The sequence below is a fragment of the Rhipicephalus microplus genome, chromosome 2 (genome assembly GCF_043290135.1).
Source record: "Rhipicephalus microplus isolate Deutch F79 chromosome 2, USDA_Rmic, whole genome shotgun sequence".
In the NCBI taxonomy this organism is placed as follows: domain Eukaryota; kingdom Metazoa; phylum Arthropoda; class Arachnida; order Ixodida; family Ixodidae; genus Rhipicephalus; species Rhipicephalus microplus.
Window position 1 is genome coordinate 223,229,355 of NC_134701.1, and position 16,169 is coordinate 223,245,523.

The following is a 16,169-nucleotide window of genomic DNA, read 5'->3' on the forward strand; positions in this document are numbered from 1 at the left end:
CACTGAGTAAAACATTTTGAAGACTGAGTGTTTCACACATGCAAATGAGACTCAAGAGAAGCTACAAATGTGACACAAGGACTCACTTCGGCTATTGTGTACTTCGCGGCTTTGCACATAACTGGATTGAAATTCGATGCCGTTTTCCTGAAGGAGTGGGAGGAACAACGATTCAACTGTTATCGAAAAGAGCAGTACAAAAGTGAAAGCCAATTACAGTGCACAAGGCTGTCACGTGGCCAAATCTACGATGGCAAAGTAAAGAGGCAAAAATACTGTTCCCTGCATATCGCACTCTCATTCAGTTTTCAGACAAGTATGAAGATACCCCCAGTAGTGGACAACAGTAATACCCGTGCCACACGGGCATAGAAAATGACATTTGGTGGCGACGGCCTTCAGTTCCCGAATGACATTCGTTTCGCCAGCGCTGCTACACGTCCAAAGCGAATGACATTTGACTTGATGATGTCGATCACAGCACCTTCCAAGTGAGCATTGAGTGAATAGCAATAAAAAAAATTAAGAAGCACTTACAAGCTTCAAACACATCAGATAATCATCAAATGTAGAAATAAGCGTATTACGCTATTTTAAGTTTTAGTTTCTTGCTTTGTTTTACAACGTTGCAGCCGACCGTAGCAACCTAAGCCAACACTAGTCAGATCCACAGCGTAAATAGACACTAAAATTGACAAGCGTTTCATTATCAATACTTTATTTTCTTTGTATAACGTTCAAAGCACCTTTTTAAGACTTTAGTGCAAATAAAAGACGGGAAATTTCATTTTTAGCTCAATATGATTTCTTTTATATACTTTCAGGTAAATCTCACTTCGCGAGCTGTGTCGTCGAGAGTAGGCATTTTTCAGTCAACTGAGTTCTGGCGAAGGCAGTTGGTGGCGAACGGCATTCGAATGGCATTCGGATGAATGCCATTTTGTTCGCCCGTGTGGCACCACGCGAATGGCAATAAATCTTAAGGCATTCGGGGGTAAATGCCATTTTTTCTGCCCGTGTGGCACGGGTATAACAGACCACATAGTGGACAGCTCATTTTAGTTTTCCGATTGGACAGGGAATCAACAGCAGCGTTTATGATTGAACACAGTCTGCCAGCCCTGAAGCTCTATCTGATCAACATGCACTGAAATGAACAGATCGCCTTAGCTGCCTATCATAGATGTGCGCAGGGTTTCCCTTCAGGGGTGGGGGAATTTGCCTCCCCCTCTCCCCCCCCCCCCCCCGAAGCACTCCCCTCTCTATTAAGTCAATGTATGGGGCAGACTTCGTGCCCCCCCCCCCCCCCCCTCTACGAGGTGACTAGGGGGCTAGCCGCCCTCCGCTCCCTCCATGCACACACCTATGCTGACACTTACAGAGAACTCCACCAATTACAACATGCACAGGGGAGGTTAAAAGTTCACAGGCCACACTACCATAGGAATACATGGGATACTGGCCCGGTAATTTTCGGCCAACCTATAGTCAAGCCCAGACATGAAATTCAATCTGAAGGGTAACGCGAAAATGGTAGTTCAACATTATGGTAATACCATGCGAGAGATACAGTCCTCGGGTGCACTTCACTAAACAGTAGCTGAACTTCTCCACTGGTGCAGGCAACTGCTTATGTTCATAGATTAATCGGGCAAATAATTAGATGGGACTTTTAAACACCTTCACTGCCTCCACTTTCCATCGAATCTGTGAATATGCTCCTGTGAAGCATGAATAAGAGTAGGCCCACCACACATTTAAATCTGTTTACACCTGAAATTTTCAAAAATGTAGAACATAACTTGCCTAAAGACTAAGTTTCCAGCCTTGTCTGCTTTCCACGCCTTGACGAGAGCAAAATCGCCCGTGATGGCTTGTTCCATAATGTAGTTCTTGCCATTGAATACCTGATGCTGTGAAGTGAAACACAATTAATTCTCGTACTGCCGAATACCTTTCTTTACATTTCACAGTTTAAGCTACTATAGTAAAGTACACAGGGGCGAACTTGTATGCAGTTTGTTGCTATAAAATATTATCCATTTGAAGCAGCATTTGTTTCAACTGTGCAATGTCTCTTAAGAAATAATTTCTATTAGCATTCTCATTAAGAAGATAGTTAATCACCAAATGGGTGTGTTACAGTCATTCATTCTAGAATGATGCGGTGAAAATATTTACAACACCACTTTGTCTCCATAGCACGGCAAAAGCTGCAGGTCTCACCAGCTAACTAAACCGCAGATTTGAGGGCAATGCTAACGCATTGCCAGTCACTAATCCATCTGTTGCCCACACTGAATGAATGAAACTGTGAATAGATTACAGGAACATAATTCGCAAGCCCATTTTCTTTTTCCACTCACTATACGCAGCTACGTCTCAATCCTGAACGAAAAAAAAAAGCCTGGAATGAATCTGCAATCTCGCACGCAGTGGTGCAACACTGTAGCCACTGAGTTACAAAAACAAGTTATTAATTCCTGCTACAGTTAACAGGAGCCTGCACTTGTCCCCATCTACTTTTCGTCCTTGTTCTCTACCACACAGTATACATCGATCGTGAATAACCAACTGGCCCAATCATCCACTCCAATTACCAGTAGCTCTCACTGCACTGAACATAATCGGCAAGGCAAACTACTAAGAAAAGTGAATGATTTTAAACGGTTCCACAGGCCATGTACAAGAGTTCCCCATGACCCATGCTTGCTGATAATTTCTTTTCAATGCGGCTCACCTGCCTCGGTTCACTTTTGACGGCGACATTGCCATTGGAGTCGTATCTGATGGGGGCGCCACCTTTGTGAATAAGTGTGCCGTAGGCAGTGGGTGTGTAGAAAGCCGGTATGCCTGCTCCACCAGCACGTAGCCGCTCGGCAAGCGTTCCCTTCATGAGGGCGCACGGAGAACGAACATTCAGACATCTCACAGCATAGTTAGACGCACTAAATGCATAGTGAAAGTTGATTCAATAACTATGGGCTGAAGCTCCACAAAAGGTTATAAAGGGCACAAAAGGTTATAAAGGGCCGAAAAGTACAAAAAGGTCATGCTGCTATGTTATAAGGGTTACTTTTGCAACCTGTCATGTGCATTTCAATTTATTTCCATGCAAATGAGGAAGGCTCTAACAAAAAGTGTAAATTTCCACGCGACGAAGATTCGTGCCCCCTGTACAAGGTATACAGCAAAGGGATAAAATATACACGCATGTATTTATGGCTTATTCAATATCAAAGGAAGTACAGATAATCTGCATGTCGAAGTTAAATAATACTGTAATGATTGCTACATACATAAAAAAGAATACATAGACAAATAAACTTTTGAAACATGACAGACTATTCATGAAGGTGTGTGTCATATCATTTAAATTTATCTATTTGCATTACATCAGTAGGTAATCAAGCATTTGATGTCATTATTTTATTACGAATCAACTGCATAGACCCTTTTTCGTGAGGTTTGTAATATCAATATTTTTTACATATTCGCTTTGTTTCTAAATGAGTGAAATAACAGCTCAGTCCAGGGGTAACGTCTCTCAATGCTATTGCAAACAATGTTCACACAAAGGCATCGAACAGCTTCAAATAGCATTGTCTTCGATTTTCAATGGCTTTCTTAACAAAAAACGATAATTAAGGTAATAACAGCAATCAATAAAGAAAGACAATTGATTGATTTGTGGGGTTCAACGTCCCAAAACCACCATATGATTATGACAGACGCCGTAGTGGAGGGCTCCGGAAAATTTCGACCACCTGGGGTTCTTTAACGTGCACCCAAATCTGAGCACACGGGCCTACAACATTTCCGCCTCCAATTAAAGAAAGACAAGTAGGAGTTATCCAAACCACCAAGTTCAACATCCGAATTACAAAGAAACCATTCTGTACATATACTACCTAAGCAAGCAGCAAAACTACAGTATGTTTTCAAGTTACTATACCAATCACCACAGAAAGAAAAAGGACTACTGAGCCTTTACAACAGAAGTGTCAATAAAATGAACAAATAAATGTGTATGATAGAGGTAAAAAAAAAGTATCTGATGAACATTAAGAAAGAAAAGTTAGCCCGCAGATATTTCATACAGCACAATGTCCGTGAAAGCTCATGGTAGAAAGCAATGACTTGCCAGCAGGTTTGTTATAAACCTGTAACAAACTATTGATTCATAAGAGTTCATCTCTTTGGGCAGAGCCATAAGAGTTATCAAAAATAAAACACACCATATGGAGTACACCTAAGTTTTATCTACCTCAGTAGACTATTTATGGGCTTACCTGTGGTACGAATTCCAGTTCCAACTCACCCGACAAATATTGTCGCTCGAACTCAGCATTTTCCCCCACATACGACGAGATCATCCGCTTCACCTATCCAAAAGAAACATAAAGTAACATTTATTGCAATCGTACGGCATAAAGGGCAGCCCTCTCCGCCCCTAGCTGCGCTTGCAAGGAAGCAAAAGGAGTAGGCACAGCTGCACAGTTAAAATACCATTCTGCAGGTCAACATTTTTGCTTACTCCACATATGAATGAAATCAGATCTACTACGAAGATTGTAACTTTCATACAATGAATTACTTGGTGATCACTATATTACTAAGGTAACAAACCAACCAACACACACACGATGTCAAAAAATACACCATACTTACCAACAAACATTGGGCTAAAGGTGATTTGTAACAATTTAAAAAGGCAGAGGCTCCCTTTGACAGTTCAAGAAAGCGGAAAATACAGTAAAGGGTTTCCATAATGGTTACATAGTGACTGTTGACAGAGGCACCATAGATAATGTGTAAATCAACATATTCAGGGGTACAAGCAGGCTTGAGCCTCTCAGAGCAGCTCAGGAGGTAGGAATTATATTGCCCTGTAGCAGCAAAAAAGGTTTTGTAGCAGATTTCCAGTCTCTGCTAATTCACATCAACACTAATCACTATTTCGTATTTCTGGTAAACACAAAAAACTACAGTTCAAAGGTGTTCTTGCTCTGGAGAGGTGGTCATCTATAAATCATAGTGCGTATTAGCGTAGCACGTATAATAAAGAGACGCAACACACACATAGAGACAGGCAGGTGTGAAACCTTTTTCTATGCGCGTGTCATGTTTCTATGTGGTACACTGATCCACACTAAAATTAAAACTCAAATAACTTCTAATCGACATTCAACAATGACTCTTCCAACTGCACTTGCAACAAATTAAATATATGTGATCCCGTCATCGACGTGATCCAAAAGAGCAATACTCAAGAGACAACTAGAAATAAGCAAAGCTTTGGTTAGCACAACCTGACCAGAATTCACACAAATGAAAAATAAATGTTCATGTTACTAAAATAGCACAGCTGACATGAGCCAACCCAGAGGAAAGTAAAGATAAACAAAGTGTTTTTACTAGCCCTTAATAAAAACATTTGAAAGTTTTGAAAAACGTTTGAAAGTTTAAATCTGATGACACTCTCGACAAATAAAAAAATTATGCTCCCACCAATTAAATGCCACAATTGACACTAGAGACTGTGGAGGAACTAGAGATAAGATATGCACAGCACAAATAAACCAGCATATACTGAAGAGAAATAGAAAAAAAAATACTAATGTTCATAAAACACAACTAAGGACATGGGCAACCACTGAAAAGACAAGATAAGTGAAATGTTCACTTTCTGCCTATCATAAGCTTCTCTTTTTGGCTTCAAGAGCAGATTCAAATGTTTTGATGGATTGAAGAAGAGACGCAAGTCTGGAGTTGTCATCACTAAGCAGCATATCTTGAGTCTCAACTAGTAGCACATATTTCGATGCCACACCCGAACTGATGATTTTCTATGTACTGGCCATCACTCACTTCAAGGAGATTTCCCGAGACCGCAGATTGTGAGAGCAACTGCCTCATGTATACATGTCTAGCAGCAGAGTATCCATTGCACAATGAATAAGGTTGTTAAAAACATCTGGCAATAGTAACATAAATTTTGCAAGAATAAACCATTTAGAATGGTTAACAATCACACTTTTCATAAACAGAAAATATACACCTGCACAGACCGTTTTAGGTACATAAATTGATATCAAGCTTTCTGCAAGCCTTCATTTGCTCCTAACGTACCAAACTCATAGTAGAGTTTACGGTATTGACATTCAAATACATTTTCTTTAAGTTCTGGAGGTTGAATGCTAGGAGTCGCAGAGAGCAGGCACACGTTGTGTGAGCTCCGAAGTTTTCAAGCGATTTTTGTTGTAAAATGGCGCTAAAATTTCCACACCAATCGACGAGCAAGTTGAGTGAAACATTTGGACAACAAGATTTGCAAGGTGGGCCTGCTTTTTCAGCACTAACGCCAATAATTTGAGTCTCCACGCAGATCGTCCATTGCATCCGCCGCCGCGAACAGAGCTGGAGGTACAGCAACGACCAGGATGCCCGCGGGGCCTTCGGAACGTCTCGACATTGCGTCTAGCCCCGCGATGGAGGTTGTAAGCGTGGAAGGAGAAGATATGCAACCACAAGATTTTACCAACGACGCTGGATGGTGTGAAGTGCACCGGAGGAAAATCATGAAAACACTAAAAGGAACTTTGGGCCGAGACTGAGACACTGATGCGCCAACGTGTGCTCACCGGGCCAGCAAGTGTAAAGGCGAACGAACCGTACGACAAAATACTAAAGCAAGCTGGTTACCTCGTTTACCACCAGAAAATTAAAATGTGATCGTGTGACCTTGAGGAGGACTCAGCGTTTTGGAGCACAGGCAGGTGCCCATATACTGCTGTTTGGGAAACGCCGCAGTTTAGGAAACATCTTAAAAATTAGCTCTTTGTGCTTTCACAAAATTAAAAACGTTTGAAATAAAGTTTTTAATACCTTACGTGTTTAAATAACTTTAAACACGTGAAATAAAGAGTTTCACTATGCTAGTTTGTGATGTCATTTTCCATATTAGCATGCCATAATGAAAATGTGAATAAACAAGAGTGAAATATAGCTAAAGGTTTACTTGACTAGGTAAAACCTAACAAGATATTTCAGTACGTTATAGAGCAAGCTACTTAGATGGAAATAATTTATATGTTCTGACCACAACACATTACAGACCTGTCAACAACACCAAGAAACTGAATATTGGGTTCATGAGCAGGGTAGGTGGTGCCATATTAAGGGTAGAAACTGTTAGCAGTTTTGTTCTTCATTCTGACTTTACTTTCTTAACACTTTATTTGAATGATTTGATATTGGCCATCTCGACAGCTCACATAACCATACATGTCTCAGCAGTTTATCACTTGAATCTATTTGCAGCCATTTTGGCTGCAGTGTACATTATTTGCACAAAACGCACGAGTTTGAAAACTTCCACAAGTTGAGGTTTCGAAAGCCACAGGCAGCATATTTTTCTTGAGCTGTCTAACCCATACAGTGAGCACTCGTTGAGAGGAATGCCTTGGGCTCTGTGCCAGGAATGCGTGCAGCCGTACGAGACAGACCGCTTACTCTTATTCACTAGAAACTCAGCAGTATCTGGAGCAGATAACACCGTACGCAGAAAGCTCAAGTAGCCGACGCTAGTCCGATGCTAATCAAATTTCTTTTTTCGTGCTGCCCATTCACACGCAGTTTTTCTTTACCATTATTTAAAAAAGGCACATTCTGAAAGGTATACTTTCGCTACAGGAAATAGAAAGAAAATTAATAAACCATTGAGTTTCGTTGCTTTTTATTTATTGGTCAGTCAACCAAAAAGTAAGTGGCATTAAGATCATTCTTCATTCCTAAACAATCACAATTACTACAAAGCCACTCAGCGTTTCTGACATCACAATTTCAGCATGCAAAAAAACTTGCAAACCTGTCGCGTGTTGAGTAGTATCCCAAGGCCAAAGCCGTCCACACCGGCATTGTTGCTGACGACAACAAGGTCCTTAACACCAGACTTTGAGAGTGCAGATATCAAGTTTTCAGGGATTCCGCAGAGACCAAATCCTAAGAGATACAGGCGGCACTTGTGTGACTGCTGTAGATTTTTGCAAAAAACCAAGGCAATAGCCCAGGGCAAACTTACACAGCCAGCAAATGAGACAAAATGTGCAGGCTGTACACTGTTTTTTCTACCGTGTGTTTCTCTACTTGTAGTTTCTCTTGCAGGTATAAACATCTTGTGATTATATCAACAAAGTGTCAGTACTAGCCAATCAGGCTTGCATGCATACACTCTATATAGTTGTGTCAGATGTCCTGTGTTGCACTTTGAATGAAAAAGTTACGGAGTAAACTTTGAAGACAACACTATTGTGATAATTCAGAAAATAACTGTTTCTTCACTCCCTGCAAATGGTGTAAAAACGCTGAAGCTTGGCATTCGCTCCAGTTTTACATATGGTTGATTACACGTAAGATCGAACAAAGCATGGCTGGTGAACCTGTTATATTTCTTTCAAAATTTCATATATTGTTGCCTTATCAGTGAAAAGAAGAGATTCGCAATTGATTTTGCTGTAAAAAAAATTTTTCACAGCGCAGTAAATCAATAATGATGAAGAGGTGGAGTGCCACGCTTACCTGCTTTGCTGCTTTTTTTTTTTCAAATTTGGGGATGAATTATACAGATTATAATAAAGCTATGTACCTGTAATGTCTTTAGCTAAATATAGACGTACTCGCACTTATGCTCAATTATATCTCGAATCTCTGCATAGTGTAGATTTTTCTATAAAAATTCTGAAATTCGACCTAAAATTTTCTTTTGCCTAGCTTGCAGGCCTTTATTTCAAACAGGGCCTATGACAGAGCTGTAAAAATTCTGTGCTACTGTTTCAGCATGCTTATTTATAAAACAACCAAAGCTTATAATAATAACCCTTTTTAATCAAAAGATATAATTATGCTAACTTTAAGAAAAAAGCATGCAAGGAAAGCTTATGATGACGACTAAAAAAAAACATTCTTGATATGTTCTATACTTTTCCCACTTATTCTCCTGCACATCAGTTTTCACAATGAATAAAAACATGTTACATCATATGGTTTCACTTGCAGTTACGGCCTGTCAAAAAGTACCCTTGCGCAAGGATAGGCAACAATAGATCGAACTTCCTGTCAGCTAAGTATACAATGCAGGCCTTCTGTTTCTTAAAAGGCAAGCAGCACTGAAATATCTGTCGACTGCACTGAGGACACCAATTCAATACGATTTGGTCACGGGAGCGGCCATGGGTGCGGGATTAGCGAGCAAGCAAGCGCGCGCAGTCCATGTTCCGGTGTGAAGAGGGCCTGTCGAAAAAGGCCTTTGTACATGACTGAGCACAACACATGGGTCTGAAGATTGCACGAAATTTGTCATCGCATACAGCATGATGTTGTATTGAGTAATCATGTCTTGCTGCTGCAAATCAGCAGTAATAAATATGGTAGTGAATAATGAGAAATTAGTGTTGTATGCATGGGGTTCACTGAGGCACTAGAGATTCAAGCTGTGATGTATAAGTCGGTAACTCTGCAAAAATTTTGTGTCCTTGAAATAGGCTTCTTGTGCTTTGAATGGTAGTCTGCACAACAATTTTGCTAGGAGCTATACTTTGCCGCCATGAAATGAGCAGCAGCAGAGCAAAGCACAAGCACTATCGGAGTCAAATGAAGTGTGAGCAGCAGACTGTGTGCACGACCAGTACAAGTCGTCTACTGCCGCTATCTGATATGGGCGGGCGTACCCAGTTGTCTATAATTTGGCATTTGTTCCTTTTTGATTTGGCTTCTAGAGCACCACCTTTATGGTTTTCACTGAGATCAATCAATTCGTGCAGCACAGTTTATCTAGATAAAGCAGCTGTCACCCGCGTGCGAGAAGTAAGCGCTCGCAGCTTCCTGACAAGAGTTTTCAGGTGCTTACCACAGAGGGAACGGAGTCAAACTTCAACTTCCACGTCAATGACGCGAAGTGTTTCTTGTGCGGGCGCAGAATGCGGTCGGGGAACTTTAGCTGCAGACAGCAAACATGTGACTCTAGCCGATTGCCTCTGTTTACGCTTCAAGCATGTGCATTGAAATCCTGCCTTACCCACGTTAGATCCGTCACCTCAGTTTAAATATACAAGTTTACAATATACAAATATACAAGATCAGTTTAAATACACAAGTATGTACTGTAGACGTGCTTTTGTTCGCGCTTACTTTGGACACACAAAAAGTGCAAACAATGTCTGCTACGTGAGCAATGTTAACAGCACATGGCTGCTATGCAAGCAAAGGGTGGATAAAGTAGCTATGCTCCAATTCCCATATGTGGAAGTTATCCCTGGCTGTACCGCAGCTTACCCATCTGAGGACACGAAAACGAGCCCTCTTTGCTACAGAACACGCTGGACTGTGCGCGCTTGCGTGCTCGTTAATCCTGCAATGGCCGCTCCCATGATCAAACCATTTCGAAATTGGCGTTCTCAGTGCAGTCGACAGATATTTCAGTGCTGCCTTGCCTTTTAAGAAACCAAAGTAGAGGTTCGCATTCCATATTTAGCGGGCAGGAAGTCTAATCTACAATTGCCTATCCTTGTGCAATGGCATGTTTTGATGGGCCGTAACTGCAAGTAAAACCATATAATGCAACGTATTTATTGTGAAAGCTGATATGCAGGTGAGTAAGTGGGGAAAGTATAAAAAATATCAAAAATAGGGTGTTTCTTGATGTTAGTGCAATTAGATCTTTTTATTATAAGGTGTTATTAATATATGCTTTGGCAGTTTTATAAATAAGCATGCTGAGAAAGTAATGCGGGATTTTCACCGCTCTGTCGTAGGCCCTTTTTGAAGTAAAGTCTTGCAAACTAGACAAAAAGAAATGCTCTTAAGTCAGATTTGGGAATTCTTGTTAAAAAACGAACACTATGCAGAGAATCGAAACATAATTGATCGTAAGTGCTGGCATATATTTAGCTAAACAAATGTGAGGTACGTAGCTCGGATATATTTTGTGTAATTCATCCCCAAATTCGGAAAAAAAACAGCAGAGCAGGTAAGCATGGCACACCACCTCATCGTCATTATTGATTTGCTGTGCTTCGAGAAAAAAATTTTACAGCAAAACCAATTGCTGATTTCTTCTTTTCACTGATAAGGCGACAATAGATATATTTTGAAAGAAATTTAAGAGGTCGACCAGCCATGCTTTGTTCGGCCTTAGGTGGAATCACCCATATGCGACGAACTACGAGTTACTACAAGGAAAAATGCAACGTTTGTCTACCCTATATAAATATCTGCCTCTCTCTTTTCATCAACACGCCGCAAGGGCGTTTCACGCACCTCCTACGAGCAGCTTGGAACCGCTTTTGATTTCCTTGATCGCCTCCTCGGCCGAGTTGCAAAACTGGGCATTTCTGCTGGGTGTCGTACTGATACTTCTCTGGAAGCATTAGAGGGAAAGATTAGTGTCATATTAACAACGAGGCTAAAGCAAACTTATACATGACAATAGCGGCATGCGCGCAGGATCACGCCCTTTCTGAACTCCCACCGTTCGACCAGGTTGCAATATTGCACTAAGACACACCATAAAAAACCATGTAAATGGTTTCAATGTAGTGCTAACCATTAATGCCGACGCTTATTTAATGTGACGAATGCAAACGAAAAGCTCCGTAGTACACCGAGCTCACGTTTGAATCTTGCACAACGTACACAACCCGTCGTAGAGATGAGCGCATATAATGCTTACTTATCATTTTCTCTGTTCGTCCTACGCGGCAACAGTAGTGCGCGCGTAAAGAAGATGCGGGTAGATGTTATCACACGCTAGGCATCTCGCAACGTGCAACCCGAGAGGGACAGTAAACAGTCACGTATGTACGTACCGCAGCAAGATGCTGGTTTCGGCCGAGTAATGGAGCGCAGATCCTGCACAACACTATCCTTGCGGCCATTCTTCGTGGGTGTAGGCAAACAGTCAGGTTAGCGCTCTAGCTGCTGCAAAAGCGCTCAACGTATGCGCATATCAAAAACCGCTCTCACACGATCTGACGATCATCCGACAGCGACGGCTAACGCGCTGGCGGCCGTGGTGCCCGCAGGGGGGGTTGGGCTTGTCTGGCCATAGTACGCACTTTATTACCTAGATGGCACTACACAACAAACAAGTCAGTTCAGGCTAGAGTGCCTAGAATATTCTCCTAGTGTCATGAACAGGCGCCTTCCCCATCGGCGACTGGGAAATTGATTTGGATTCAGCGTTAGGGGGCGCTACTTGCAACTGGCGCGTCAGTTTGCGTGCCGGCCGGGCCTTTCAACGTTGTGTCGGGTGGCGACTTGTCTGTGTGGTGAAGCCTGTTCTCGCTACGTTTCGAATATGTGCCGTGAATTCTCGTGCAGCGATTGTGTGTGACTATGCCTGAAAAAAAAAAAAGGAAGAACGTGCTTTGTGCCTTTGTGCAAAGGCGGGTACAAGTCTTTCAAGGAGAAGGTGTCTCTGTTCAGGGCCCTGGCAGATCCTGTTCGTATTCAAGAATGGGCGCGAAACATCAAAAGAGGTGACAAAGTTCTAGACGAAACTTGTGTAGTGTGTTCTCGTCATTTTGATGATCGCTACATCCAAAGAACTTTCAAGCATGTCATCAACGGTGAGGACGTCGAATTCGACCATGAACGACCATCGCTAACGCCGGATGCCGTTCCTACCATTTTCCCGGATGGCCCCGCTTACCTGACTAAACCAGTGCCTCGAAAAAGAAAAGAGAGGAATATTGCTGACTGCACAGCTCCGCCTGCTAAGCGTAAAGAGCCGAATGAACACACGACTTCCCAGGCCTGTGACGATGCTGCCGCTGGCGAGGAAACAGCACAGGCGCCGCACCCGTTTCACAGCATAACACCGCCGTCGGCATTTTGCAGCAAAATTTGCTTGCCCAGTAACCCAGAAGCATTGTGCTTCGCATGGCACTACAATACAGTGCCGGGTGACGTGTGCGTGTTGAAACACGTAGTGTTTTCGTCAAGCAAGGAAGTAGGTGCTGCAGATGGGTACCTTTGCAGTACTTACTGCCGCGGCATAAATGTGGAAGAGCACTATGTCAGCACCGGAACTGACGCACTCGCTTCGCTGAAAAGGGCCGACAATCTGCTTCTTTGTTGCGGCTGCGAAATTGAGCCTGCCGCTGGCACTAAGTGCGTCCGTTTCGGAAGCGGATGTTTTTCGCCCAAGTACTTGGTTACTATGCAGGATGGGAAAGCTTGCTTGAGGTGCAAGTACCTGAGGAGACTGATTCAAAATCAGCGGAACACACTGAAGAAGAAACGCAGAGGCACATTCAAGCAGCGCATTTTTAGGAAGTCTGAGCAGTTGTTCCGGGCCAGGAAGAAGCTGGCTAAGGCGCAAAGGAGCATTGAAGAGCTACGGGCAGTCAACAATGGAAATTGCCAGGGCTGCTTTAGAAAAAAAGTTGAGTGGTCTGCCAGTGAAGCAGCGTATTGCTGTCAAAACCTGCTTTCAGGCAGCCACTCGGAAGTCAACCAGAGGCATGTCGTATGACAAACTGTGGATATTGGAGTGCATTCTTATGCGAATGAAAAGTCCACAGCTTTACGAGCATGTCCGCAGGCACTGAAGAAGTGCTGGAAAGGCATGCCTCCCTGCTTGACCATGATGGCATGGTAGAAGAAAAGAGCGATAGCCAGCTAATTTTCTATATAGCTGGCTATGTTGTGCGCAAATCTCTGAAAAAATTTTCCATGCCCTGATTGTGCATCTTGTCTCTGCATTATGCCTCTGCAAGCAGAATCGAACTGCAATGCCACGCTGACGAATCAGTTCAACCATGGGGGCCTGCTCTACCCATCAGACGCTCTTGAAAAGCTCATCACAAAGCTTGAAAATGCGTTCACTGTGTTTTTCAGCCGGAACAAGCTTCATGCCGAAAGCTTGGTTAGCTTCTTGCTTTTTCTTCAGGGTCATGAACTTGAAAAAGTTGGCTGCATTGAGCACGGTCGTAAGCTCACTACAGCGATTATTAAGTTTTACGCACTCACCAGACTGTACTTCTTCACGAAAGCAACAAATAAGAGCCTGTCCTCTAAGCGAGAGAAGCAAAAGCTCTTGAAAATGCGGCGGTGTCAGTAAGGTGTTCAGTGCTGTTCATGTAAAAAAATGTAAATAAGTTCCTGGTACAGGGGCTTTTGTAATTAAGAAATCTGGCATTGTGAATCTGTTACGAGTTCGGAGCTGCCAAAGTGAAAAATGTAAAGAAATTCTTGACACTGACTTCTGCAATAAATGTTGATATTGTAAATTGACATTTTGTATTGGTTTGTTTTTCCTTACTGCTGGTAACTCATTCGCAGGGGGTCCTGTTCGCCAGTGGTTTCGTCTGGCGCACTGTCATTGCTTTGGCATTATTTATTTTTCTGATTACTTCGAGGCGTGAAGGGCCCATCGAAGAGATAATGACCCTTGAACGTGGGTGCGTCCAGGCCTGCCACCGAGTGCAGGGAAAGTAAGTGTCCATAATACATTGTATATATAAAAAGTTGCGAGGAGAGGGTTTGTACAGTGCCTGCGATTCTGCACATGACAACAAAGTCGCGACAGCAGCCTACGGGAGGGAATGGTGGTCGCGGATGAGGAGAGAAATATGTGATTTTTTGTGTTGAACAGTCGTACCGCTGGGAGCCCCCGGTTGGCCACCCCTTAATTACCGCAATTTAAAAAGTAGCATTGGTAACGCGCGAGCGGCCAATCTATGAAGAGGCGGCACGGCAGGACACAAAATCTCAACAAGGCAGAGAGCTCGCATACATTTCGTTCAAATTCCCACGCTTTATTTACAGTCTGCATGGAAAACGCAGGATAACAAGGCAATCGCGTGCTAAGCCATGAAACCACCACTGCAATTTCAACACAAAGCGTCTCCGGCTTGCTGCCTCCCCAGCTTGCCGAAAAAGCAGCGCGCCAGAGAGCGGTACTGCCACCTGGCGGCTGTATTGCATACCATTTCCCCTCGGCCGGCCCGTTCACGACACTAGGAGAAATATTCTAGGCACTCTATTCAGGCTGTCAAGGTGGATGGCGGTGTTTTTTGAGCGCTCCGGATCGACTGCGCAGATAAGTGTTGTTGCATGTTTTGAGCTTGTCTCTATAATTATAAGGCAGCGGTTGAAATCTTCGTAGCACTTATTTTATAGTACGGCTTTTTCGGGGGCCAGTCACCAGGTATTTATTAGTTAGTGCGGGTGTGTGTGTTTGAATTTTTTGTTTTTTTTTTCTTTTGCCACCCCGTGGGGGAGGGGCGCGCACATTGAACACGCAAATTTTTGTAGTAGAGCTTAGATTTTTTTTCTCGTAGCACAGGGCTCGAGTTTAGTAATTATCGAGTATAGGGACAATTGGTGTCAGAAAGGCATGGTTAAAAAGACTGTAAAGTGTTCAGGATGTGGAGTGGGTTTGAAAGTGGACCCAAGCGTAGAAGCTGATGGAGAAGAGGCTGACGCGAAGTGTAGGCAATGTGAGGTCGAGGAAAAAATGGAGAAAATGATGGTTGCCCAGAGTGAACTGCTGATGAGAATCGCCAAACTCGAGACGGCGTTGGCGACAGAGCGAGAAAAAACGAGGGCAATGGGAGAAAGACTGAAGTCCGCCGAGGAAGTGCTAGCGAAGCTGAACAAAGAAGCGACCTACCGAGAGAACAGTAGGGAACCGGCAACCAGAACGGTGGAGAAGGAAAAGCAAGCAAGCTTGGAAAAAACAGGTTTAGCCGGTTCAACTGTCGCAAGGCCCAGCTTCAGCGAGGTAGTGGTGGGGCAGGAAGGGAACAAAAGAGCCGGCGTCACAGGTGCAAGTAGCCCCCAGGTGCAGAACAATCCAGCGGAAAAGTCACAGCATGTGATAATCGCCGGGGACTCAAATTTAAATCGATGCACAGAAGCCATAAAAGAGAGGGTAAGAGGTGACAAGAGGGTTGCAGTAGGGGCGTTCCCAGGACGCAAGCTGGAAGCAGTCATGAAGCAAGCGAGCGCAAAGCTCAAAACGACAGCTGATAGACGCAACCTCGTGATAATTTCAGGCGGTTTAAACGATGTCCTAAATGAAGATGCAGCAGGACTAGCAGCCACACTGGCGAAAGGCGTCGATGACATGCGCGCCACTTCTCCTAAGGTGCAGGTAGTGATAT

At 43.2% G+C, this 16,169-nt stretch overlaps 1 protein-coding gene across 1 annotated transcript in view; it reads right to left on the reverse strand.

Moving 5' to 3' along the window:
* SCOT (Succinyl-CoA:3-ketoacid CoA transferase) overlaps positions 1–12,080 on the reverse strand; it is a 34,530-nt gene extending 22,450 nt beyond the window's left edge. The window contains exons 1-7 of the mRNA XM_037421538.2: positions 11,865–12,080; positions 11,317–11,416; positions 7,871–8,004; positions 4,293–4,385; positions 2,741–2,890; positions 1,807–1,913; positions 87–147 (exon numbers count right to left, since the gene is read on the reverse strand). Coding sequence (XP_037277435.2) covers positions 87–147; positions 1,807–1,913; positions 2,741–2,890; positions 4,293–4,385; positions 7,871–8,004; positions 11,317–11,416; positions 11,865–11,933 — 714 coding nt within the window. The 5' untranslated portion in view covers positions 11,934–12,080. The remainder of the gene's footprint in view (positions 1–86; positions 148–1,806; positions 1,914–2,740; positions 2,891–4,292; positions 4,386–7,870; positions 8,005–11,316; positions 11,417–11,864) is intronic.
* Positions 12,081–16,169: the final 4,089 nt, after the last annotated feature.